Here is a 26,872-nt window from a genome sequence, read left to right on the forward strand (position 1 = left end):
TAACCCCTAGCCTGGAAGCTCCATGCAGCATGATTTTGGATCGGTTTTGTTCTTTGATGAATTCCCTTTACCTCCAACAGTGCCTGGCACTTAGTGACGTGCGTAACGAATGTGTGTTGAAGGAGTGGCTCCATCCGTAAGTGAATGAATGAAGCAGTGAATCGGTGAAAGGCCCTGGAGGCTGGCATGTTTTTGGTGTGTTTTTAGATAAAGGCCCAGTGCACGGAAGAACGCAGGAGATGCCGGGCAAGTTTGTGCTCGTGTATGCCTGACCCACCAACGACTCGAGAGAATGTCATCTCTCTGAGGGCGAGGATGTCCGGAAGCAAAGATCCCTCGGTCTGAAGCTGCCTTCGCAGCTCCTAGAGCAGTGAATGGAGCAGGGCGCTGGCGCGAATCCGGGCACCAACGAATGAGCATGAGCGAGGCCCCGGCTCTCAGAGCCAAGAGCGCGGACCACCAAGAATGAAACACAAAGGGGCCCGTCCTGCCTGAGCCCCGTCCCCCACCACCACTCACCTCCTGGTTTTTTTAAATAATTTGTCGATTGTTTTTAATTGTTGAGGCAGTAATACTTGGTTCATGAAACTGCAATATACAGAGAGGTGAAATAAATAGCTTATATATATATAATATATATAATATAGCTGGTTTTAAAATATTCCCTTATCATTGGTGTACTAGGTCACGTGAGTCACGGAAGGTCGATAGCAGCATCCTCCAGAACTTCGAGCAATGCAGGGTCACTTGATTGGACGAGGCCGTCTGTCGTCGGAAGTCGAGGCGCCGAGAATTCCGAGGGGCACGCCTTCCCTGCGCGGTGTCTCGGGACAGCTTGCAGTGGACAATAAATAAATGACTGCAAACCAGAGAGCGATTTTTGTTGGAGTCTGGGGCAGGGATGGGGGGTTGGGAAAGAGGGGGAGTCTGGGGATGGGTACTACTTTCTCTTTGTTTTTCTTTTTTTTTTTTTCTTTTTCTTTTTTTTTCTTTTTTCTATTTTTTCTTTTTTTTTTCTTTTTTCTTCTTTTTTTTTTTTTTTTTTTTTTTTTTTTTTGCTTTCAGAACCTTTGGGAAAAAGGACTTTGGTTTCTCAGAGTGTCGTTTTCCTCATTCAAATCCTCCTCTGGGGACGAGATTAGAGTTGTCTGTTCCTAGAGAGAGACAAGCACCTGTACCTTGACAACAGTCCCTTTTCGTGAGTCTTTTGTCATAGACAGGGGGTTTCAAGTCAACAATAAAATCCTTATCGCTCCCCCCCCCCCAAGAGTTTTGGTTCAGTTTTTGTCTTCTTTTAAACACAATGTACAAAAATAGAGCTTCTTCCTAATTTTTCATGTAAAAATATTCCTCTGATGCAGTTCTCTGTGAGTGTGAGTGTGGGCCTGGGGGCAGCCTGGGGGGCTGCGGCGGGGCCGGCCTAGCCGGGGTGCGTGGGGCGGATCCGCCGGGACCTCTTGGTCACCGTGGTGTACTTGAAGGGCTTCTGCAGCTCTGCCTGTCCCTTGGGGTAGCGCTTCATGAAGTGCACGTCCTGCTGGTTCTCTCGCGTCTTGGGACCTTTCCGTGGCCGCCCCTTCTTGGTGAAGCCCACGTACCAGCCAGAGTACTTGGCGGACATTAGGGCTGTGTAGTTGTTCTCCAGGACCTTCTCAATGAATACACACTCCTTGCTGGTGCCATCGGGCTATAGGAGGCAAGAAAAGGAGGAGGTGAGAAGGGGAGGGTGGGTATGAGGGGCAGAGCTATGTGGACAGGGTGTGGGCAGGTGGCGGAGGCTTGGGGCAGTAAGAGTAGAGAGGGCCCGACCCAAGTTTTGTCCCCAGTAATTTCACTTCCTGGATCTGTGGAGTGGACTTGTCGTATTGGCCTCTGCCTCCTTCCCTACCCAACAATTAGGTAATAGAGTCCCATGGTCATTCAGGAATCCATCCCATCCCCCCTCACTACCCTACAGCCAGGGGCTTCCACCTCAACTCTCCTAGAACAAGAGACCCAGACTTAGCCAATAAAATATTATTTCCCGTGACTGATGCAGCGCTGGGCCTGTGGCCTGAGCCATCCAATCAGACTGCTCCTCAAGACCCTTGTATAATCCCCCCAAAACATAGGCTGATTTAAACTTGAGGAACACGTAAGTCTGAAGCAAAGGCAGCCATTTTACCACCATGAGGAGAAACGCTGTCTGCCAACAAGGCCAGCACAGAAGAAGCAAAGCCAAGAGAAAGAGAATGAGGAAAACCAAGTTCTGGTCACATTCTTTGGGCTCTGGACCAAGCAGTATCTGTAGCTTGTTACCTCACTGTGATGTGAGCCAATAATATCTCATTTCCTTTAAAGTAGTTGAGATTACGTTCTATCACCTACAACAGAAAGCAGTCCCTGCAGATGTGCACAGAAGCTGATATCGAGTCAGCTACACCACGGCCACCCCACTGCAGTATTGTTACATTTAAATTACATTTAATGTGGGATATGGTGCATTTTACATGTTTGGTGTGAAGAGGGGTGGGGACCTCCAAGAATAAGAGTTTTTGCATGGCCAAACTCCAGAGCCTCTGCCTTTGGTTCTGAGATTTCAGGCTCCCCAGCAGATGTGTGAACTCCCTAGGAGACAAGGGATGCCGGGCAAGGAGCACTAGATTTGGAGTCAGAAGCTGAATCAACTCTAACACTTCCTTATGTGACCTCAGGCTAGTTAATTCCACTCTCTCTAGACGTCAGAGTCTTCGTCTTACCAAACCGGGACAGTGACCCTGCGTCACAGGAATGTCGTGAGGAATACTTCCAGTCGAGCCTCGTACACCGGAAGAACTTGCTAGATTATTTCTGAGGAGCAGGTGGTTCAGATGGTTCTGGCCCCCTCCCTGGATCGGATCTGGACAAAGGACGGTGGGAGGCAGGGCTTCGAGTCTCCTCCCTGAGACAGCCAAACTGCTCCATGTAGGAGAGTGGGAAGCACACAAAGCTGGAAGGCCTGAATTAGCAGCACTCGAGTTTCCAACTAACATCTCCAAATTTAGGCCGGGCCCACTCCTCGTTATGGACGGACGCCCAGCCAAGCTGGAAGCCCAGCGGTCTGGCTGTGCGTGGTGACTGAGGTGCGAGCTCCAGCCTTTTGTTTGAAGTGGAAAACAGGCTGGAGCTTCCAGGAACGTTCACCTTTGAGTGGAGGGCAAGCTTGGGCCCTGCAGACAAAGTGCTGAACTTTGCAGAAAGGGACAGGCAGGGTAAGAAAACATTCTCTGGAGGCCGAGATCTTTCGAGGAGGCTGCAGAGCAGGCAGGGGGTGGGACTGGGAGGCATTTGGGACCCAGAGGACAGTGTCCGTCGGGGGGTGAGCAGTGAGGGGCTCTTGTGAGGGAAGTGGGGCATATGTACAAGGCAGGTAGAAGGGAGTGGTCTCTGCCCTCCACCCCGGATAATTCTGGAAGCTGTCTATCCAATCTAAGTCGAGGTCCCTTGGCCACTCTCCGTGGAACAGTCATATCATACTGAACAAAGCCTAAACCATGCTGTTCCCCACCACAGAATACCTGCCACTACCTGGAAAACTGCTTTCGTCCTTCAAGGTCGAGCTCAGTAACTACCTCCTCCAGGAAGCTCTCCTTTACTACCATCTATCTCCCTGGGCCTGTCCTCTTCTTCATTTAAGACTCCGTTCAAGCATCAGATTTTATTGGACTCACATATTCAATCTTCTCCCCTTGGCACCCATTCTTCCTCCCACCCCACAACAGAGCAACCCCATACCTGCCTGCCTCCTCATTAGCCCGAGAGCTGCAGGAGGTCAGGACCACCTGTCAGTTGCCCTCATGGCTCAGCACAGGTCTCAGGCACCCAGAGCACTTGTGGTTGAATAAAGAGAGTTCTGGGATAGAAATGGTGGCAGGGACCCCTCAAAGGCTTTCTTCTAAAAGAAAGTAGGTGCTGCCTCCTGGATCCCTCACTAATACCCCAGAGACTGTCATGAGCTGGGGGGGCCCTTCCTGGGGGTGTGCTGAGAAAGAGACACGGCAGGGAGAAGGCCAGAGCTCCCGGTGGGGCCCACTTGGTCTCCCTACTCCTTCATTCACTCACTCATTCAGGACTTACTGCCTGTCACTTATAGGCCAGACATTATTTCACTCAATCCCCTGAACTTGCTTAGGTAGACTCTCCCGCTAGAAGAAAACCGACTTCAAAAAGGGCAAAACGGCTTGCCCAAGGTCACAGGGCTTGTAAGAGGCAGAGCCAGGTTTAAACCTGCATTTGCCACTGCAGCTCATTTCTCCTCTGTCCACTTCCAGAGAAGTCCATGAGTAGAAAGGGTGTGCAAGAGAGGGCGGGGCGCTGCCTGTCAAAACCCCTCCCCTCCCCAGGCCCACATGGCGCCGTCAGCGTGAAGCAAGGTCTCGGACGTGCAAGGAGCAGCAGTGCTTGCCACGTGTGTTTGTGTGTGTCCGGGTGTACTTACGAGGGCTGAAATTCCCAGCACCCCAGAGCTCGGGAGCCCCTTGGGAGGAGCCACGGTACCCGTGATGGTCATAAGTTCCCCCATGAGCTCAGACACAGCAGATCCGAAGCGAATGGCAGGCCGCACCTGGGCTTGACCTTCACCTCTGCTCCTGACTACCCCTATGACCCTGCTTATTGCCTGCAAAGATTTTACAAAAAAAAACAAAACACCTACGCTTGGGCCTCACCCCCAGAAATACTGACGCAATGGGTTCAGGCAAGGCAGACCATCAGTATTTATAGAGCGAGTGAATATCCCAACGCAGAACCTTGGTGATTAAGGAGAATTTGAGCATCTCTCCCTCCTGCCCCACCTCCAACGTCCTCCTTTCCAAACCGGAGTCCTATTCCTTCTATTTGATCTGAAGACTGAATCCTGATGACATCATTTGGCCCCTAGATCCTGTCTTACTTGAAACTAGAACTACCCCCTGGACGCTTTTAGTTATATGAGCCAAAATTCTTCTTTTTGCTTAAGGCATTTTGAGTTGGGCTTCAGTCGTTTACAATCAAAGCAGTCTTCACAAAGATGTGGTGGTGGGCGGGGGACCCCTCTGTGCTGCCCCAAAGAGGGCTCACCAGTGATCACTCAGGTGGGGGAAGATGAGAAAATAATCGACCTGGGTTGAATATTCAGAGATGGGGGGGTACCTAGCACCGGGTGCTCCATACTCAACAGCTGTTTATGGAATGAAAGGATGTATGCCCTCCTGGGCCGGATGGATGTGGGGTCCAGAGAGATGGCGAAGGCAAGGGAGGCTGCCTGCGTGTGCAGGGGCCCAGGGCAGAGCTTTGGTGTGTGATTGTCACAGTGCAGACAGCAGTGGCTACAGCCAGGTGCCCAGAACATCTCAAAAGGTTAAGGGCTCGATGCTCGTGCCCTGCTGGGGCCAAAGAGGTATAAGGTTGACACCCAGGGTCAAGGCCACCCCAGAAAGCTGTCCTGTTAGGCCACGCCAAAGGAGTCCATGCCTAAGCTGAGGTCGAGGGGTCCCACAGCTGAAGGAGTAACTTTGTGACCTGGCTTCAAAAGGAAGTGAGTGAGTATGTCAAATGCCCGCCAGCTGCCAGTGTTATCACTGCCATTGCGCAGACGAGGACACTGAGGCTCAGCAGTTAGGGCCCCTGACACCCTGGCCTGACAGGAATAATTCTGGCTGTGGGTTAAGACAATCCTCAGCAAACAAGAACCATCTTTTTACTTCTCTGGTCCTTCTGCAGCTCTTCAGCCCGGTACACAGAGCGTGGATGGATGGATCTGGAATCAGCCCTCAATCTAGTTGGGAGATGGAGGCACAGGGACAAACAGTGACAGCTTGGGTTAGCGACACGCAACAGGGAACCGTGTGAGGGACTGTGGGCTCCAGGGCGGGTGTGCTGTATGAGGCGTTGGGGAAGCTAGAAGCTGTTGAAGGCTGAGCAGGACTCAGGGCGGAGGGACAGAGGGAAGGGCAATGGGCACGTACAAAGCCCGAACGCCCCATCCAGGGAGTGGCAGTTGGCAGTGCCATGTGTCTGTGGCTTAAGGAACCTGAGGGTGGGTGGTAGGACTGTGAGGCCAGGGAGGCTACCCAGGGCCTTGTGTGTCTCCCCAGGGAGTCTGGCCTTTCTCTGGTACACGGTAGACGTGCGGACCCGGGGATGGGTTTTATGAGGGGTTAGGGGTGGAAGGCAGGGGATGCACTTTAGAGAGCTGGTGGCGGAGGTGGGCAAAGGCAAAAGCCTGAGGCTGGGAGTCCAGAGGCAGCTGGGTCAACAGTTCCTGTGAAAGCATGAGGCCACAACAGAGGCAGGGGCAGCAGTAAAGAACAACTCAGGGGTAACCCCAGGACCTTGGGGCCTGACTGCCTAGGAGGCTGTGATGAAACAGCAACCCGAGAGCCTGTGGCTTCTAGATACAGGAGCCAGAGACAACGAGGGGAGCTGGGCTAGGCAGAGGGCAACAAGGGGCCTGCCCAGGGCCATCCCGGGACAGGTGAATTTGGGGGACACCCTTGGAGCCCCGGGGACCCGCCCAGAAGACAGGCGCCTGTGCGGGGCTGGGGGAGCTGCGGCGAGGGGGGCGGAAAGGAGGGGGCCCTCCCTGGGCTGCGCCGAGCCTGGCGGAGCGAGCGCCAGCTGAACCGTCCCCAATATTAATGACGGGAGAGAGGGCGAGGGGGCAGGAAATCGGAGCCGGCTCCTGTGGAAGCGGTGACTCAGCGGCCAGCCGGCGGGCGGGCGGGCGGTGGGCGGCCGGCGGCGGGGAGCGGGGCTGCTCTTTTGACCCCAGCGCGGCCCTCCGGGGGTCAAGCTGCCGGGAAGCGCGCAGACCGGAGGGAGGGGCGCGCGGGCACCGGGCACGGCGGGCTGCCGCGCGCCCCCCCTGCAAGCGGCGAGGGAAGGAAGCCGAGCGTCCCGCCGCAGGCAGGTTGGGCCTGGGAGGCGGCCCGGGCGGGCAGGAGAACAAAGCGCCTGACGCGGGGCCGGGCCGCGCCGCCACAGGAAACGCACGGCCAGGCCAGGGGACCCGGCGCCCGGCCCGCCCGCCGCCCCTGCCCCGATCCCCTCGCCGGCCGGCCGCCCCGGGACGCGGAAAGTGAGCCACTAATTAAAACCACTCCTCGGCCTCGCGGAGTCGCGCTCTGCCGATTGCTATGATGGTGCTCTCCGAGAAGCTTCGGATGGTGTGGGCAGCGCGGCTGGAATCTCTGCCTTCCAGACGGGCCTTGGAATCCGGGCCCGCTGTAGCGTGGGACCTGGGACAAGCGCCTGGGACGGGGGCCAAGCCTCAGCTTTCTCATCTGCGAAATGGACATGGTAGCGGTACCGCCCTCACGGGATTATTTGGGAGTATTTTTGCACGGGGCCTGGCAGAAAGTAGGTGCTCGATTAGCAGAAGCTATCGGTAGTGTTAGTATGAACAAATAATAAGCAACACTACTCTGGCTCAAGTCCCTGGCCTGTTGTACTCTCCCAGCCACTAGGGTGCGGAGGAGGGGAAGAGGGAGAAGAGTTGGGGGATGCAGGAAAACAAAACCAAGGCTTAAACAGAATTGGGGCTGTGCTTCCTCCTCCCAACAGGGTGTCATAAATGCAAATCACCAGCCAAGGGCTTGCCCCCAGGCAGGAAGAGCCATCCTCCCTAGAGTCACGGTCTATCCCGCACCTCTCACTCCACCTGCCCAACGGAACCATTTTAGAAGTTAGCTATGGGGGAGAGCAGGGTCCCAGCAGAGGGAGGGGAACACAGAGCGTGAGCACCAGGGACCTACTGCCAGTAACACCTTCCCCTGGAGCCCCCAAAGGGAGCAAGTGTATGAACTTCACAAGCAGACACACCCAGGGAAAAAGGGGGACACCAGGCAGCATCCCTGGAAGCTCAGAGCCCCAGGCATGTTGGTCCACCCCCCGTACCCACACCCCACCCTAATTTGTTACATGCAGTTCTGTTGCCTATTCCAAAGTCATAAAATCTTCTGAAATGCTAGAACCATGAGGCCCAGCGCTGAGGAGGCAGTGGGGTCCAGGAGGTGCTGTACTTCTCTGCAAGCCCCTGGCCACTGTTCAACCAGTGCTGCGGCCCAGCCCTTGGCCTGCCGCTTCCCTGTTCTCAGACAGCAGACATACACAGGCAGGGAGACCCTGAGCCCCTCGGGGTCCACAACCGGCAGGAGAGACCGGGACCCTGCATGCTCCCCAAAGTCACGGCCATGGATACCTCCACGTGGCAGGCTGTGATGTGGGGGCAGAGAAGGGGCTAAAAGAAGAGATTACACTCAGAGTCTCTCTCACACACACATATACACACTCACCGGGCTTGTTTTCCATGTGGGGCTGACAAGGCTCTGAGCACCCTGTTTCAGCTACCCAGAGTTGCCAGGGGGAACCCTCCCGAATACCCTGGGAATCCCAGACCGTCACTCACCTTCCCCACGAGCTTGCCTTTCCGGTTCATACACAGGTAGAATTCCGTCTCCTTGCCCTTGATCCGGACTTGACTACCGAAGGTGTCTGTCTCCACTAGGAGCTGGGCTTCGAAAGGCAGAAGGAGAACAAGACACATTTTTTTTATCAGGGGCAACGGTTTGGCCAAAAGGCTCAGCGACGTGATCCCTGACCCTGTCCCTGGACCCCCTCACTGCTCTAACATCGGGCATGGGGAGGCTTTGAATTGGTCTCATTGGCGCACCCTGCCCCTTAGGCAGCCAGAGAAGCCTTGCTTCATTTGTTCTTCACCCCCAGCCTCTCTTGACTACACTTGGGACCTAGATGGCTCCAGCTGGAGGGCTGTTCCGCCCCTTGTGGTTAAATACCAGTGTGTTCTCCCCTCATCACCCACCCCACCAGCCCCTCACCTTTGTTCCCCAGAACAGGACACACAGCCACCAATAACCCCAAAAAAGTAGCAGACTCTGGAATGAGGGCACAGAAAAACGCGTGCAAGTTTGCACGGCCACACACACATCCTGCCTTGGGGGCCATCAAGCTACTTCCTCCAAAATTTAGGTCAAGGCCCCTCCCTCCAAGGCAAACATCTAGAACCCCTGCTATGTCCCCTCCCCATGCCACACCTTTCCCCTTTAAGTGGGGAATGCCCAGCAAGGGGGGGTTTAAGGCCCCCAGGAATGGAGGCTATCTTCAAAATATTCTACTTTGCTCAATCAAGGCCACCAAGGCCGAAACATAGCTAACTTCCAGGAGCCCAGAAGTCCCAATCAGGACCCGATATTCCCTGGTTCGAAGTAGGAGACCCCATATTAAACGACCCACTCTCCACAGAGCCTCCCTTAGGAGAAGTTGGTGTCCAGAGTTGATCCCCCAAAGCCCTGAGCAAGGGTGTCAAATGATCAAAGGATGACTGTCCTTCAATTAGGCATGCTGCGCCCAGAACCCCTCCCTGTCCCTCTGCCAATCCACTTTTTCTCCCCAGTAAGGGTGCTACGTGACTTCGGTAGGCCACATACCCTCTCTGAGCTCTCTCTGCTCTCTGGTTTTGAATTCCTATGACTTGTTCCTTCCCTAACACCTCCTCCCACTGCCGCCTTCTTTGCCTATGACCCCCCCATTCTCACCCTCCCATCTCTGACCCTTTGCTTCCCAGCACCTGCCCCTCCCTCACCCACAAGCTTTTAATTTCAGTGACAAGGGACTTGCTTCTCCATAACAAAAATCATAGCCCTAAATACGGCATCCTTGGAGCCACAAAGAGTGTACCTCAGTGCCCCTAAAATACACTAAGTATGATTTTAATAAAAAAATTTAAAAATATATACCCTGGTGCCCTGCTGTGAAAATTAAAACCATCTGGAACTCAGGATTTCCAATAATTAATCTAGCCCTCCTTTGACACCACTACTAATTAAAATATGATACCCCACCTTTCCAAGGAAAATAAGAAGAATTTACATAAAATTTAAAGATCTAACAAGAATTTAGTAATTCTAGAAACAGGGAGGGAGGAGGAGGCACATTCTTCTCTCCACCTTCCCCCATCACTAGTAAACACAGTCAAGAATATTAAGCAACACTGAGATAGGGGGTTATAAGTCCCGCATCCTCCCTGCTCCCCTTCCATTCAAAATCCTTGTAACTCTCCCTGGGAACCCAGGGCCAAACGTCAGAGCAGCGTGGGGCTTGCTTTCTGCATCTCCTCGAAAAGCTCAGGCCCCACACAAGATGGAGGTCATGGGGTTCAGGAGTGTCTCCCATCCCAGGGGGGTGAAGAAGACAGCACATGTAAGGGTAAGGTGAGAGCTCTGGAATGCACAGATCTGGATATGAATCCCTGGCCCCACTTGCCAACTATATGACCTTGGGCCTCAGTTTCCTCACCCATAAAATGGGTATAATCATCCTTAATCTTCATTAATCTTTATTGTGAGGATTCCGCAAAAGGAAGGTACCTGTTCTCAGAGGCCAGGTAAGGGAAGTAATGCCCGTGTTAGTTTCGTAATAACCGCAAAACAAAATTCTTTTCCCCTACACACACACACACACACACACGCACACACATACACAGCATAGTGGGAAAAAATCAGATGTGTGTACAGGGCAGAAGTAGAAGCAAACTTGCCTCCCCGGGCATGCCCTCTGACCTGAACTTCTTCAGCATCCTCCAAGGTCACAGGCATCCCACACTGAGAAGTGTATCAGAAAATGCCCTGGGCTGGGACTTATGGTGTTTGATTCTGTTCCTGGCATTGCCAGGCTGGGCTGTGTGACCTTGAGCAAGGCACACCCCTCTGTGAGCCTCAGTCTCACCTGTGCAAGGGGAAGGGGGAGGCTCACCCCATTCTGATTTTCTCCGGGATTGGGGCAGAGCTTAGGAGAGGGGTGGGGATGGGAGAATGTAGAGAGAGGGTCAGGCCCCAGGACGATGGCCCAAGACACGCCAAGTGAGTCTGAGGGGAAGTTTGCCCCTCTCCCAGCATGTGCCTGGACCTCCGTCCTCAGAACTGTTCCTACGATTCTGGCTCTCATGTGAGAACACTGAAATTTATACACCACCTTGAGCTTGGGTGGTTTTGTCCCCATTTTATAGTTTAGGAAAATGAGGTTCAGAGAAACAACCCAACAGGAGGGGCTGACATCAGGTCTGCCTGACTTTCTGCTGGGTGCTGGGCACCAGGGGGGGGCCCCCAACTCTGGGGCGATGTAGTTCCCTGCACCCCCCCGAGCCCCCAATGCTCATCAGCCACAGCCCCCACAGGAAGCCCTGGCCTTTGCCTGAGCTTTTCCAGAGGGCCTAGGCTGGGGCTGGGCTGCACCTCCACCCCCACAAGCCTAGCTGTCCTCACCCCCGCACGGGCAAGGTCTGCTCCGGATGCCACGCCAGGGAGCCAGAAGTCTGTTCTTCCCGACCGCAGCAGGCCTCGCAGTGACCTAGACTTCACTCGGGTGCATGACATAATGAGGAGGGAGCTGGGCCAGAATTATGTAAAGTCTGTGGGGAGTAATAGCAGCAGCAGTTCTCAGAAAGAGAGAGAGAGAGAGAGAAAGAGAGAGAGATGGAGAGAGACCCCACCCACCCAGGCCGGGTTTGCTCCACAGCCTACCTCGTCCACAGCATCACGCTCCCCCTCCTCATGACCCAAGCCCCCAACATGCAACTCTCAGGAGCTGAGAAACCTCATGTGGGCTCAGTTCCATTCTCAAGGCCTGTACCAGGCTAGGCCAGAGGAGTCTGGGACGGTATCTGGCTCCACTCCTCATCAGACCTCCTCTCCAGGCATCCCCTCCAGACTGCACAACCCAGCAGCCTCCTCCCTCTGCCAGAGAGATCCTTTAAAAATAGAAAATTAATGTTATCTCTTCCCCGCTAAAGTCCTCCTCGGGATCTCCAACCCAGTTAAAATCTAGCCTCTTCACGGGACCCTTACGGGGCACATGCCCTGGCCCCTACTGATCATTCCCACATCCCCCCCCTCACTCACAGCCCTCCAGCCAACAAGCCTCTTTGCTCCTCCTCTCTGACACACCAAGCACACTCCTGCCTCAGGGCCTTTGCACTTGCTGTTCCCTCTACCCAGAGGCTGCCTTTCCTAGAGCTCCCATAGAGGCTCCTCTTCTCTTAGGTCGCCACTCACATGTCACCTCCTCAGAGAGGCCTTTCCTGGCTACACCGTCCAATACCCTACCACCCTCCCCGGTCCAGCTCTCCCCATCCCCTGCTCCATTTTCCTCAGAGCTCTTCTCCAGATGGTCTTAGCTGCTATCTTTTTTTTTTTTTTTTTTTTTATCACCTGTCTCTCTCTACTGGAGGGTAAGCTCCGTTACAGCAGGGCCTTCTCTGTCTTACACACCACTGCATTTCGAGCACCTCGCCCATACCGGGCTCACAGGAAATGACCAACAAGCAAATCTTAGTAAATGCATAAGCGGTTTTGCGCAGTAGATATGAGTAACACTATTTAAGAGTTAAAGAAAGGAAGATTCAGGGAGGTGAAGGGACTTGCCCAAGGGCACACAGCTGGTCAAAGCAGGACAGATGTTGGGAGTCAGTCTGACTCCAAAGTCAACGCCTTAGCCACTCCGCTCCCCACTGGACTTCTCCCGGGGCTACTCCCGCCACTCACTAGACCTCTGAGCTCCCAGCCACCTGCCCCGAGCCTCAGGATTACTATCACATCTTCCTGCTTGCTGTGTGACTAGAGGGAAAAACCCTGTTCCTCTCTGGGCCAGGCCTTGGTGACCTCCAAGGCCTCTTTCAGTTCTGCGCCTCTAGAAACTATCAGTAATTTACATTTACTTAGAGCTTCTGAGTGGTGGGCACTATATGCATTCTGTCCCTCACAACAGCCTCCTAATAACCCCATGAGGTGAGAACTGTTACTGTCATCCCCGTGACACAGGTGAGAAAACTGAGTCCCGCAGTCACACAGTGATGGAGTTAAAACCCAGGCAGGCTAGCCCAGAAGTCTTGGTCTTATCTTGTCCGCTGCCCCCCTTACCTTCCCTCTGCCTCAGTCCCTTTGCTGGGGGAGAAAGCGAGTACACCAAAGGCAAGGAAGGTCTTTCCTTTGACCTCACTTTCTTGACGCAGAGGAACTATTGGTAGAGATGCCTGCAGAGCCCTTTCTATACAAAACTCATGCTGCCTTTTTTTCTTCCCTATTTTTCTTTTTTTTTTTTTTTAAAGATTTTATTTATTTATTTGACAGAGAGAGAGAGAGACAGCCAGCGAGAGAGGGAACACAAGCAGGGGGAGTGGGAGAGGAAGAAACAGGCTCATAGCGGAGGAGCCTGATGTGGGGCTCGATCCCAGAATGCCGGGATCACGCCCTGAGCTAAAGGCAGACGCTCAACGACTGTGCCACCCAGGCGCCCCTCTTCCCTATTTTTCTTAAATGTTTGAAGTAACGATGATAACTTAAAAGCCACAATGAATACTTACTTGAGCATTCACCAGCTGTCAGGAACGGTGCTTACTCTGAATGTGCAGTGCCTCATCAGATCCTCCCAATCCTGTGAGTGAAGGACTCTAACACCCATTTTACAGATGAAGAAACTGAGGCACAGAGCAGCTAAGTCACATACCCAGAGCCACACAGTAGGGCCGGGATTTGAACACTGGCAGAGTAACTCCAGAGCTAGTCTGAGACAGACAGAGATTCCGAGGTAGGCAGAAGGGGACAGACATCCTGCAGGCCAGCCACGGCAGCAAAAAGGGAAGTGACACTGACTGACGGACTGATTGACTGATTCCAGTGTGATTCCCTAGCTGGGCTTCCCAGCATGTGATCCAGGCCTTCCTTTGAAGCCTTTCTGTTTAAAGCGTATGAAACAGCAGGGAAAGACACAGAGAGGCAGCCAAAAACCAGACAGAGACACAGTGCAAAGAGTGACACAGGAGACAGGGACCAAAGAGAGGAAGCCCAAGAGAACAAAGCTGGACAATGGGGGGTTTCTTTTCCCCCAAGTCTCAGCCTCAAACCCCCTGAGACCTGCAGGAGCAGTGTGACAGCCAGGAGCTCCCGGGGCCCTGTGTGAGATGACCAGCAGCTGGCGGGCCGCTACGGGTCCTGTGCTGACTGCAATGCTGGCCACTCTCCAGGTGTCCTCCAGCGAGGAAATGTCCTTGCCACCAAAGGCACGGGGAGGTCAGAGCAAATCAGTCCTCCCTTCCTCCCCTCCGAAGGTGGACCAGGTAGAGAAGGAATGCTTCCTGGAGATGTTTCCACATCACTCACACACACACACACACACACACACACACACACACACACACACACACAGAGTATTTCTCCCAAAGTCTTTCTCCTAAAGTCCCCCAAGGAGGTTTGCAGGCCACGTGGGCTCGCTAGAAAGGAAGAAGGAAAAAATCAATAGGATTGATCAGGAGCTATATTTAATCCTAGCCATAGCTCTCGTGTGGCCATTTCAGCTGCCGAGTCAGCGAGGTGTGGGTGACCACTCCTCACTGGGGACAGAAGTTATGGGACATGAGCTCAAAGGGCAGGGGTTTTAATGCCTCTTCCCAGCTGCGAGAGCCCTAGGGGAAGCCAGGTCTGATGCTCGCTGTGTCCTCATTGCATAATGCAGCACGGGCAGGCTGGAAGGATGGAAGGGAGGATGAGAGGAAGGGAGAGGAGGAGGCCGGAAGCACTTATTTGCCAAGTATCTACCGTGTGCCTGAGCTCTGTGCCAGGCACCTGCCCCATGGGGAGCACTCCCAGACACACACATGGCTCGTCCATGCCTTCACTGGCTCAAGCATATATTGAGCACCTGCTTGGGGCTGGCTCTGTGCATGGTGGTACAGCAGCGAACAAAATAGACCAAAGCCCTCTACCCTCAAGGAGTTTGCATTAGAACAGGGGAGACAGAGAGCAAAAGGCTAAATACATAACAGAATATCTAGTAGCAATAAATGTTAGGAAGAAAAATATGCCCACGAGGAGACAGAGACGGGAAGTCTCTGATGAGGAGACAATTGAACAGGAGCCCGAGTGAAATGAGGGAGCAAGCCCCAAGGATATCTGGGAGGACAGCATCCTCAGGTTGAGAGAACAGCAAATGCAAAGGTCCTTAGCCGGGAGCATGCCTGGCGTGTTGGCTGGTGGGTGGGGCTGGAGCTGAGTGGGCAAAGAAGAGGCAGTGAGGCGAGGCTGGAGTGGTAATCAAGAGCCGGGCCATTCTGGGCTGATCCAAGAACTGGGATTTAATTCTCAGAGAGACAAGCGCCTTTGAAGAGTGGAGCGACACAGTCCCCCATTTTGGACTGCTGTATGGACTGTGGGCCTGGGACTCAGAGAGTAGGGGGTCTCTGCAGCGTCAGCCACACCAGCCCTTGCTCGTTGCTCAAACACAGCCCTCCAGCAAGTACCAGAATGAGGGAAATGGGACCAGAGGACTCCCCCCACTCTTGTCATCTGTTCAACAAAAGCTCTGGAATGCCCCACAGACCTTCCTGCGTGAGCCACACAAGCCAGTCCCTGATTAGGCTTTGCGTTGCCCCATAATTATGTTATTCATTCACCCAGCAGCCTTTAAGTGTGGACCTGCTTTCTGCCAAGCCTTGTACTGGACATGGGGACATGCAGAAGGGTCACCACTTTCAAGGAGCTCATGTGTTCAGAGGGCAAGGCCGAGCAAGAAGGTGCAGGCCCATGCTGGGATGGGCTGACTCCTCCTGACCTCGCACAGCCGGACCGCAGCTGGAGTCACAGACGAATCCACGCCTGCGCTCTCAAGGAAGCCAGCGGAGTGCTAACTGCACACCCTGCACCCAGCCCCCCATGAATGGTGAGGAAGCCCAGGCTCAGGGAGGGAATGAGAAGGACCCAAGGTCACGCTGGAAGTTAGAGAGCTAGATTCTTCCTACTCAGAGTCAGCCCCTACGATGGAGCAGGGTCTCTGGCCTGGGAGCTGCGTGAGGGCTGGGCCCAGGGGTGTCTCACCACCGCATGCCCAGGACTCGATAATTCAGTGCCGAGTGAGTAAGGGACCCCAGCTCAAACTGAGAAAAGATCAGACCACACCCAACGAGAAGGTCCAAAGACCCTTCCTCCTCAGGCCTGACAGGAGCCAGAGCAGGTGGTCCTGCTTGGAATCATGCTCAAGAAGGCTCTCAGGCCTGCAGCTGACGTGCCAGGGCCCCACGGATGCGAGAGAGACCTGGCCCCTTCTGGAAGCCCCAGGAATCAGTTCCTGAGAGGGGACCCTCTACCAGAGCCCACGAAGGTACCCACACATCCATACAACAGCCATGAGTTTAAGTAGTTATTACTCATATGTTTTGCTTTAATAACCATACAACCTTTGAGTGTAAGAGATGCTCTCATTTCCATTACCCCATCTCACAGAAGAGCAAAGAGCATCAGAAAGGCTGACTCAGATCGCAGATCTCCAGCCCACAAGTGGAGGAGCTGGATTCAAATCTCCGGAGTCTACATTCTCATCCCCTCAAAAGATCACCTTCCTGGCTGACACAACCCCTCCAGCGGCCTGCTTGGGGGCTGTTCTGGGCGCAGTCAGTCCTGGGAGGCTGGCCTACTGCAAAACATTGAGTCGTTTGTTTGTTTTCCTTAAGTTGAAAACAGGAAAGAATATCCAATCATACTGCTTATGAAAGCAAAGTTGCCCCCACACCACCATGCCCACTCCCAGGGTCCCTCCCCACTTCCTGCGTGCAGACTCCGTTGGCTCCCCTGGCCTCCTCTTCTAAAACTCCAGTGCTGTCACTGGCAGCCCGGCCTTCCGCAGCCAGGAGGCCCTCATGCCTCCATGCCTCGGGCTCGAGTGCATCATCTCAGAGGCTGGTGGAGCGGGCGTTTCTCATCCTCACCTGGCTGAGGAAGAAACTAAGCCCAGAGCCAGACACACTTACCCCAAGCTCCACGGGCTGCTCCCCGGCAGAGCAGTGGCAACAACCCAGGTGGCCTGCCTCCTGGCGCTGTTTCTGCACCAGGGCGACTGCCTACACGACACAGGTGGCCGGGACCAAGGGCAGGAAGGGGAGAGGCTGATGGCACCATCCTAGGTGGGCAGGGTGGCCCTCCCCTGAGCCACGGCCCGCCAGCTGCCCCCTCCCTAAACCCTCAGCTTCCTGGCTAGCACACGTGTCCCTCCAGCACCTGGCCCACCCTCAGCACCTTCGAGTGCTCGGGGAAAGCTTTGGGGAGCCCTGGGGAGATCTCCTGCGGAACAGCAGGGTGTGGGAGCCCCACGCTCATCTAAGCAGATTATACCGAAGACTGCTCGCAGATGGATGTGAAGCAGGCCAAGTGCTCCGGCGTGGGCCCCCGGACTAAAGTGGGCCCGCGCCTTGTGCCTGCCCCGAGTCTAACACCGCAGGACGCCATTGACTGCGATTCCGAGTGTCTGTCGGGATTCCAGATTCCAGGTGTGTCGGCGGCCCTGTTTATACTTGGTGTTTGCTGCGGTTCCCAGACTGCACTGTAACTGCGGATGAACGCAGGCTTCTGACCGCAGCATTCTTCCAGCCGCACAGAGTCCTGAGAAGGAGGGACTGTCGTGGGGGGGCCTCCGGGCCTGACTGGGGACTACTAGCTGCCCATCCCCCACAGGCAGGGCAGGCCCCTAGCGCAGCCCCGTCCCCCAGGCTGGCTCGGCCACATAAATCACCCTCCCAATAATATTTGTACTGATTATCTAGAGTGGAAGCCTCAGTTGGCTCCATTGTCTCACTTCCTCTCCCAGGGCTCACAGATGGGGTCCCTTCGCCTCATCTGTGTTTCTAATGCGACACTGCAACGCAGCAGCCTCAGCAGCCAGCGAAGCTCCATGCTGCCCTGGCTGTGGGGGGTGGGAGGAGTGATAACCATATTCCTTGAGAAAGAAGGATTCAGTCTGGGGCTTGTGGGGCTGGAGAAGTCAAAATGGGCTAGTTCCTGGATACGCTAAGTGTGGCCCCGCCGCTCCATCCGGGCGTGTGTTAGAAGTGCAGGGCTCAGGCCCCAGACCAGACCAGACATCAACATCAGCATTTGACAAGACCCCTTGGTGATTCCCAGGCATGTTAATGTTTAGGAAGCACTGCTCCAGTCCAACCCTTGTATTGTATAGACGGAAACTGAGGCCCAGAGGAGGCAAACAGCCTGCCTGATGTCACACAGCATGTGACATTCCCTGAGTGTCTGTCTGGCTCAGGCAGAGGAAATGAGAGGCAAGTTACTTCTGGAGTGAGGGGGTGGCCATTTCTGGGTTTCTCTCCCTCCCAAGCTCCTACCTCCTGTCTCAGGGTGTGGACAGATGGTTCAGACCAGCGTCTGACCCCCCTGTACTCTCCCAGCCTGGAGGGGCCAGTGAGAGCTCCGGGGACTCCCCAGGAGGGCACCTCCCTCCCGCCCCGGCCAGCCAGCTGCCCCTTCCCTGGCAGCAACTGGACCGCAGATCCCAGGGAAAAGCACCACCTGGGTCTGCCCAGCACCGCAGGGGGCACAGAGAGACAGAGGCCCCAGAGAGGCGGCCAGCAGAGGACCTGGGAGAGGTGGGGAGGAGGGACTGGAAAGCTGTGATCCGAGGGAGGGAGGCAGGGAGGACAGAGATGGTGGGGAGGGGGAGACAGAGAATGGACAGACAAAGAGGGGAAGGAATGCGCACCAGGAAGGAAGGGAGAAGAACTGAGAGAGAAGGGTCAGGAGAAAAGAAGCAGCAGCGAGACTGAGAAAGGAAGAAGGGGAAAGATGGAGGGAGGGAGGGGAATGGAGGCAGTAAAGTGATGGCACAGGGAGAAGGGAGGCAGCTGGCCTGGAGACGGGGAGCCCAGCCTGGCCTAGCCCTGCCCGGCCTGGCCTGCCCCAGCCCCCAGTGACGGTGCAGCTGCCACACTTGGGCCCTACCATGAGGTCAGTCCTGCCCTGGGGCGGAGGGAAAATAAATGGTGTCCAAGATAAAAGGTCCAAGAAATTATTTGTCTTGTTGTCATGTCTTGACTGCAACGAGCAAGGGCCGGCGGGCAAGCGGGGCATCATCCCAGAAAAGCCTAGGCTGGCAGGCCCACAGTGCACACCCGGGACCGCAGCCCCAGCCCCACGCCTGGGCCACCCGCAGCCCCTGCTCCCCTGCCCAAGGCCGAGGGGCCTGGGACACCTCCCAGAACCTGGCCTAAGAAGGCAAGAACCGGCGGGGCAGCGTCAGTGTTTGCTCAGTGCCGGTCCCCAAAATCCTCTCAAGGTTCTGGGAAAGTAGAGTCCTGTCTGTTTCTCCCACTGCTGAGGGTCTTCGTGAGCTGGGGGCGTGGGGTGGGAAGAGAGCCAAGCTGTCTCATTCCTCCCAGCCCCCTTGCAGAGGTGAGTGATGGTCCCCAAACATCCCAGAGGAGGCTGGGCAGTTTCAGGGTCAAGGGCAGGTCAAAGGGACCATAGCCCAAGGTGCTAGGAGCACCATTCCTCACAGGTGTACAAGATCAAGCTCACAGAGCACATACCCGTGCTCGCACCCATGTGCGCCCACGTGCGCCCACACTCGCACCAGGCTGGTTTCCAGCACCGCCAGCAGCATCCAGAAAGCACTCCCTGGGAGCTGATGAAGCAATGCCATAGGGAGCGGCTGCCGGCTTTAGGCCATGCCCAGGCAAGCCGCAGATCGCCGCGACCACTGGCCTTTCCCAGAGAAGCAGCAACACTCGCACCAAGGCTCTCCGGGATGCACGACCGCATCTGCGGTTTACAGATCAGGGACCCGAGGGCCAGAAAGGCGGTGCCAGGCGTGCGGTTGCACAACCAGGACGGCGCAGAACTGGTACTGGAACCTGAGGGCGCCGAGGCGCGTGGTGGGGAGGAGGGGAGGGCACCTACCATACTTGTCCCCGTCCTCGCCGCGGGCGCTGATCCTGCGGCCCAGCACCTGGATGTGCTTCCCGCTGGTCCGGCTGTAGAGCTGGTACAGCCGCAGCTGCTTACGGCTCACATCGTCCCGAGCCCGCGTCTGGTTCTCCACGTGGATGCGGAAGTCCACGTTCTCCTCGGCCGCCAGCACCTGGCCGGGGAGAGGGGCATCAGCTATCGACCTTGGAAACTCCAGGTGCCCTGCACGTAGGAGCCACGTTCACACCAGGGAGCCAGAGCCCCCTCCGTGCCGGCTCTGGACCAGGCCCCGGCGCAGACTCATACCTGCTCTGTTACCATCCCCGTTTCACAGATGAGGCAATCGAGGCTCAGAGAGGTGAAGCGTGTTGCCCAAGCTGGCCCAGCCAAGAAGTGGCAAAGCTAAGAATCAGGTCTAGGTCTACTGGACAGCAAAGCTTGCTATCTTTCCACCAAAGCCCCAAATCAAAGAGAAAAGGACAGAGTGGAGCTTTCTCATGTGACCTTGGGCAGATTCCTTCTCGGTACAAGAGTAGAGCAGAGCCCCTCGCTGATTGTGTTCCAGGGTGGCCGTGAGGATAAAGTGAGCAAGTGGGGAGTAAGGGATTAAAATCGATATGAAGATGGGAGAAGGATCGGGGGGCATACAACTGCTGTTTGGGTGCACAGCAGGGAAAGATGGAGGCCTGGCAAGTCACCCTGGGAAGGAATGGGCCAGAATCCACTGTCACTTATCCTCCAGGAGTTGATGCCTGGGGCTCTCCTCTCCAGGACCAGAGAGTCCTCATGCTCACCCACACTCACCTGGCATTTGCCCACATCTCCGGCCTCTCTTGGAGAAGAACTCATCTTGCCTCTCCCAGCAAAATTCCCTGTATCCCCAGGGGTTTAGTTCTTATCTGACCACATCCTCTAGGAAGCTGCCTCTGGCTATGCCAACATGTATCCCTCCAGTCTCCCTCCCTGAACATGACCTCTCACCTGGACAACTTGCCGCCATCTCTTCACCAGCCTTCTGTTCCCACTCTTCCCCCAGGTAGTCAGGCTTCCACCACACCCGATCACCTTGAGTAATGCTCCCCTCCACACTCCCCGGGGCTTCCCATCACATTTAGACAAAGGTCCCCACCACGGCCTCAAAGTCTTCAGGATGAGCCCCTTCTTCATCCTTTACTACTCCCTCACGCCCAGTTATATTGGCTGCCTTATTATGCCACTGAGCATTCCAAACACGAAACGCACACCTGCCTCAGGGCCTTTGCACTTGCTCTTCCCTTGGCTTCAGTGTTCCTTCCCAGATTTCTACATTGGCTCCTTTAATTCATTAGAGTCTCTGCTCAATGTCACATCCTGAGACTGGCCTTCTTTGACTGTTTTTCTGAAGCAGCCCCCACCTCTGTCACTCTCCATCTCTCTACCTATCATGCTATGTTTTTTCCTTCCAACATTGACCAACCTGACATAACATCTACTCATCTGGTTTTTGTGTGTCTCCCCCCAACATTACATTGGCAGTACCATGAAAGCTGGGGCTATCTCCTTCTTGTTTGCTGCTGTATCCCCAGCACATAGCACAGTAGAAACTCAAACATTTGTTGAACGCATGAATGAATGAACAAATGACCATTGAAAAGATGTGGAGTTCTGTCATTCCATTTACTATTAAATTCGGTTTTCCTGGGCCCTGCTAAATGTATGCTTGTCCTATCGCATCTTCACCATAAAGTTGAACAATGCTTGAAGCCCAGACAGTGTTCTTGGTTTGTTTTGTGTGCCTATGAGGTCCGACATGATGCTGGGCATGCAGGACCCCACTCCCATGAGACCATGGCCCACTCAGCCCGTCGCAGAGCTCTTGGGACCAGGACTGTCCAAGCATCTGTCTCACCTCTCAATCGTGAGCTCCCGAGGGCAGGGACCGTGTTCTCCTCATTGCTGCATCCCAGGCCCAGCTCAGGGTCTCTGCCCCCAAGCTGACCTGCACATGTCCCCTGTCACTACCCTGGGCCCTCCAGGCACTCCAGCTGGACCACATTATTTATCCTTCACTATCATCCTCAGGGTGGAAATATTATCCCACATTACAGATGAGAAAACTGAGACCCCAAAGCTAAATTGACAAGGTCTCAGAACAAACAATGGCAGAATTAGCCCCAGTTATGGCTCCAAAGCCCCTCTTCCTCCAGCCCTATTTTGCTGGGCCCCACTTGCCCTACCAGCACAATCAGGACGAGGTCCCAGGGTCAGAACCCAGGGTGTGCCCTTCCCTCGCTAAGGGGCCCTAGGCAAGTTACCAAGCCCTCTGTTCTTCAGCTTCCCTAGAAAGTGAGAGGGGTGACAATGGCACCCACACCACAGGCTGCTACGCAGACGAAATGTATAAAGTCTTAGAACCGTGTCCAGCACAGAGCAGGTACTCAGGAGGCGTAACTGAGAGAGCACATGGGGGCCCTTTCAGAGGCTCACAGTGAAGCCCTGCGGACAGAGAGCCTCTCTGGAAATGCAAGGAGACCACACTGCCATCCCTGCAGACAGGGCACCTCTGACACAGTCACAGTCTGGGGGATGCCATTGCCTCCGCCCCTGCAGACAGCCCTGCACTGTGGGAATGGTTATCGCCTCCACTTACCAGATGCACAAACCAAGGCTCAGAATAGTTAAGACGGTTGCTTCGAGCCACACAGCCAGGGGTGTGGGGCCTGGCAGCTGGCCCACCAAGGGTGCACGCCCTTCACTCCCACTATTCTCGATGGCCAGTCACCAATTCACAGCCAGGGTCTGACCCCTGGGACCCACCTCCTCTCATATCCGGATGTTCAGAGAGGGAAGAACTCCGTGCCCCATGAGGTTCGTACCTGGTGGGCACGTGTCCTGAAGACCCCCCACCCACGGCCCTCGACCTCCCTGGAATGACTTCCTGAGGTAGCCTAGCCTTGTCCCCTCCCCCAAGGGCAGGCCTCCAGCCTCCTTCCCTGTCCTCTAACTCTCCTCCTGCTCACAGGAGACCTTATCGACCAGAGGTCAAACCAATCTCCTTACCCCGGGTCCCCAAGGGGAGCTGCCCTGCCCCAGAAGCCAGCCTCCCATTAACGATTTTCTCCCTGGCCCACTGGACAGAGGCAGTGCGGGTGACCCAGGGTCAGCAGGGGCTATCCGGTGGCCCTTCCCCAGAATGTGGGGGGGGGGGGGACAATTCATCTTGCCCAGCTTCCACCATTTAAGCCACATTCTGTGGTCACATCCTTCCCAAGGGAGGTAGCAGGGGTGGCCTCTGACACATAAACAGAGTCCACCCTTTTGAAAAGGCAGAGAGATCCCTGGGCTTCCTGGACAAGACCTCTGGGGAACTCCAGGCCTTTGCACAGGTCAGGTCCTCTGCCCAGGACACCCTGCCCCCTCTGCCCAGCTGACACCTGCCCTCAGGTGCCTCCTCTGGAAGCCTTCTCTGCCCCCCACCCCCCAGCTGGGTTAGGGTCTCTGGACACTACCATAATGGCTTATCGTCCCCAGAGAGCAGCTTGTCCGGCTCATCCTGGGGTCTCCAGCTCTGGTCCCAGGAGTTGCCCGGCGAACGTTTGCTAAATGACTGTGGCTGAGATGAGGGAAACCTGAGGCCAAAATCAGCCCCAGCACTCACTACCCAGACAAGCAGAGTGCCCCACAGAGGGGGGGGGGGCAAGGGGCCTACTTAAAGCTATCAGACGCTCTGCTGGGAAGCCCTCTAGACGTGGGACCTCCTTAGCCACTCCTGGAACTAGTTACCATTAGAGCTCACTGAATAGACTGGACCTTTGAGGCACTTTTCCAGGGCCACAGAGCTGCAAGGTGGGTGAGGGGAGCTCTAGCATCTGCCTCGGGAACATTCTCTCCCTCCTGCTTTCCTGCTCACTGGGTGGCAGGTCACTTAGCCTGAGAGGGCGCCTGTCTTCCAGGCCTTCCTGGAACAGCTGAAGCTGCTCTCCGCGGGCTAACACCCCTCCAGGGGCACAATCATCTGGGGTGTCACAAGTGGGCAGGTTGGCACATCTGGGACACGTCCTTGGGCAGAGGAAGGCACCTTCGTCACTCTGCCATCCCCCCACCCCAGCTTCTCTTTTGGGTCAAAGCAGCTTTTCCCACAGCAGGATGGCCTATAGTGGGGTCCCCTTGCAGCCTAAGACCCCCCTCCGTTAACCCCCGGCCAGCCCTTCCCTGCCTGAGAGCTTCGGCTCTGGTGGAAATATGCACTCCCCAATCCAGGAATGGCACAGAGGCAACAACAGCCTGACAGGGTCAAATCTCCCCCAAGGTGTGCCGAGGTCCCAGGCCCTGGCACAGACAAGGTGCCCGGTGGGACAGAGCCCCCCCTGCCTTCGGCCTGGCCTGCAGTCTCATCCTTGTGGGCACAGCTCTCTAACACATAGGGTAAGGCCGGTTCCGACCGCACACTCGCCTGGCTCCCCACCGCCCACAGCACGGTGTCCACTCGGGCTCCTCCACCGTTTAGCCTCTCCTACCTTCCGAGCCTCTTCCCTCAGGCATCTTGGGGTGAACCTTCCAAAAGAGGCTGGGGTGATCTCAGTGCCAGCTCCCGGATGTCAACCCAGGTCCCCTCCTACCGGGGCATCCATTAGCCAGCCCCGCTCCATCTGGCTGAAGATTTTGGCTTCACTGACCCACTCCTGCTCTGAAGACACGTTTGGGGGCTTCTATTTCTTCCTGGGCCACAACTGCCACCTTCCTCCGACATCCGCCTCATCCTGCATCACTTCGGCACACATGTTCGGCAGGGTGACTAGCACTGACCGACCTCTCGGGTTGTCTGGCTCCACCCCAAATCCCCGATTTCTTTGACTTCTCTAACCCTCGGTTTTCTCACTGGCAGATCGGGGACTGCATATTATATTTATCTCAGAAAAGGATGGTATTAGGAACAACAGCCACAACTGTTCTCTTTTTCTTTTTTCTTGTGTTTTGTTTTCTCAACAGCCACTGCTCACTGAACATAAGAACCACCTTAGGTTAAATGCCTTACATAATTCCCAGTGACCCGATGAGTTGGTTTGAGAATAGTCCCCATTTTACAGATGAAGAAACTGAGGTTTGGAGAGGTGGCATCATGTGTCCAAAGTCAGGCACTAGGGAGCAAAGGAATCGAGATTCAAATCCCCCTCGGCCTACAGCCCACGGACTCCAGCTCTTCACCCTCGTCTAGCCTTCATTCTCCCCTCTCTCCACCCCCTCCTCTCCATCGCTTCAGGATGGCAACTGGCTCTGGCCACAAGCCATAGCTGGGGCAGGGACTGGAGCAGGGATTAAACATGAAAGGGCTGAAGGCCTTGAGCTCACTCCCCCCACTCCAGAGGAGGATGGGGTCACACTGCCCCCTCCCGCCCAGGTCCCCATCCTTGAGGCCTCCTACAATCCATGCCCCTGTCTCCAGGCAGCCTGCCCAGAAAGGGAGGGTCTCCTTGGTCCCTGGAGGGGCAGCCCACAGACTTCCGGCCGCATTCCACCCCTGCCTGCCTCCTCCTTCAGCAGCAGCGTGGCCAGCCCCGCCGAGGGCTTTCAGGGCTTCTCCAAATTCTCAATTCACCCCTCCAGGAGTGGTCCCTGGTCAAGTCAGCCCCGCTCTCCACCCCAAAATGCAGCTCCCCAAACTCTTCCTAGAGAGCGGGCCTGGACTCGGGCCCAGGAGTTGCTGCCAGCCTCCGTGCTCTGTGGATTAGTCTCTGAGAGGGTGAAACTAAGGCTGGCTCCCACTTGCTGGGCACTTGCTTTGTGCCAGGGCCTGAGCTAAGCACATCGCAGGCATGGTCTCCTTCCTCTTCACACAAGCTGGGCGGGTCAGAATGATTACCATCCGTATGACAAAGGGAGACACAGAGAGGCCACCAGTGGCTTGCCCACGATGTTGTACACAGAGCCAAGATCTGAACCCACCTCTGGCTCTAGAGCCCATGAATTTCCCCCAGCTGGCATCTATGGACAGAAAGGATGAGGGGGAAGGCCAAGCCCACCCCTGGATGGGAGTTTGGCTCAGATTCACGCTCCCATTCACCCCTCAGCCCCAGGCTTCTCCCCCTCTCCTGTCATAGTCCCCAACCCAGCCAGAACAGTGACGTTGCGAAGGGCCCTTCCCCACCCCCAGCCTGTCCATTAAGCTCCCAGGGCTATCAATGTATTGATTGGCAGGGCGGAGGCATCAGGATGGGAGGGAGGTGCTGCCACCCAGGGCGGCTCACTAGAAGCCCCTCTCCCACACATCAGCCTTCTCCATACGGATCGTCAGTATGGGTGCCTCCGGCAGTCAGTCCTGGAGCTAGCTTGGGGAAGGAGGCAGGACCCCTAAAGACTCGAGCTCCTTTCTTTTATTCCTTTCCCTCTTCCCTCCAATCCCTGTTTCAATTCCCCATCCCTTAAAGCACGTGGGTGGGGAGTGGTCTGGCCTGCCTGCAAGATAATAAACAAGCCCTTTATTCCAGCATTCAGCACCCACCATGGGCTTTTACATCACCCCTATTCCTGAACTTGATGCTCTAACTGGCTCGGAGTCCCCTGAGCATATCAGGCTGTTCCCTGCTTCCATGCAGAGATGTCCCATGTGCCTGCAATGGCTTTTCTATACACACACACACACACACACACACACACACACACACACACGTTCACAGTGTCTTCACCCAGCTTGTTCCTAATCTAAGATTCAAATGGGGCATCTCCCCTGGTCAGATCCTCTGGCCCCCCGTCTGGTTTCATGGCCCCTCACCAAAGTACCCACGGCACCCTTGAGCCCGTCCCCCTGCACAGATCCCTGAGATTCTCTCAAGTCCCCAAGGGCTGGGACAGGTCCTGAGCCCCCTTGCCCCACGCCTGTTGTCAGAAGGGGCCTGAATCCAGGTGCCTGGCCCCAGAGAAGCTGGGGCCCCTCCAACTCACTGACTCAACATTCATCCTGCACACCAGGTCTGTGCCAGGTGCCGTAGGGCCCTTGGGATGGGTCCAGCCTCCTCTGACTTCCAGGAACCATGAGCTGGTAGACAAACAGGCCTCTAGACACACCAAAGTCAAATGCCTAACTGCAGCTCACATTTACTTAACACTTAGAACGATCCAGGTGTTGTGCCAAGTACTTCCCCTGGGGT

General features: G+C 55.4%; 1 protein-coding gene across 1 annotated transcript in view; it reads right to left on the bottom strand.

Moving 5' to 3' along the window:
- Nucleotides 1–606: 606 nt before the first annotated feature.
- The window catches only part of FGF18 (fibroblast growth factor 18), a 33,399-nt gene continuing 7,133 nt past the window's right edge, over nt 607–26,872 (bottom strand). The window contains exons 3-5 of the mRNA XM_045792152.2: nt 19,740–19,920; nt 8,405–8,511; nt 607–1,687 (exon numbers count right to left, since the gene is read on the bottom strand). Coding sequence (XP_045648108.1) covers nt 1,421–1,687; nt 8,405–8,511; nt 19,740–19,920 — 555 coding nt within the window. The 3' untranslated portion in view covers nt 607–1,420. The remainder of the gene's footprint in view (nt 1,688–8,404; nt 8,512–19,739; nt 19,921–26,872) is intronic.

The sequence above is a fragment of the Ursus americanus genome, chromosome 15 (assembly GCF_024610735.1).
Source record: "Ursus americanus isolate L20-20 chromosome 15, mUrsAme1.1.p, whole genome shotgun sequence".
In the NCBI taxonomy this organism is placed as follows: Eukaryota; Metazoa; Chordata; class Mammalia; order Carnivora; family Ursidae; genus Ursus; species Ursus americanus.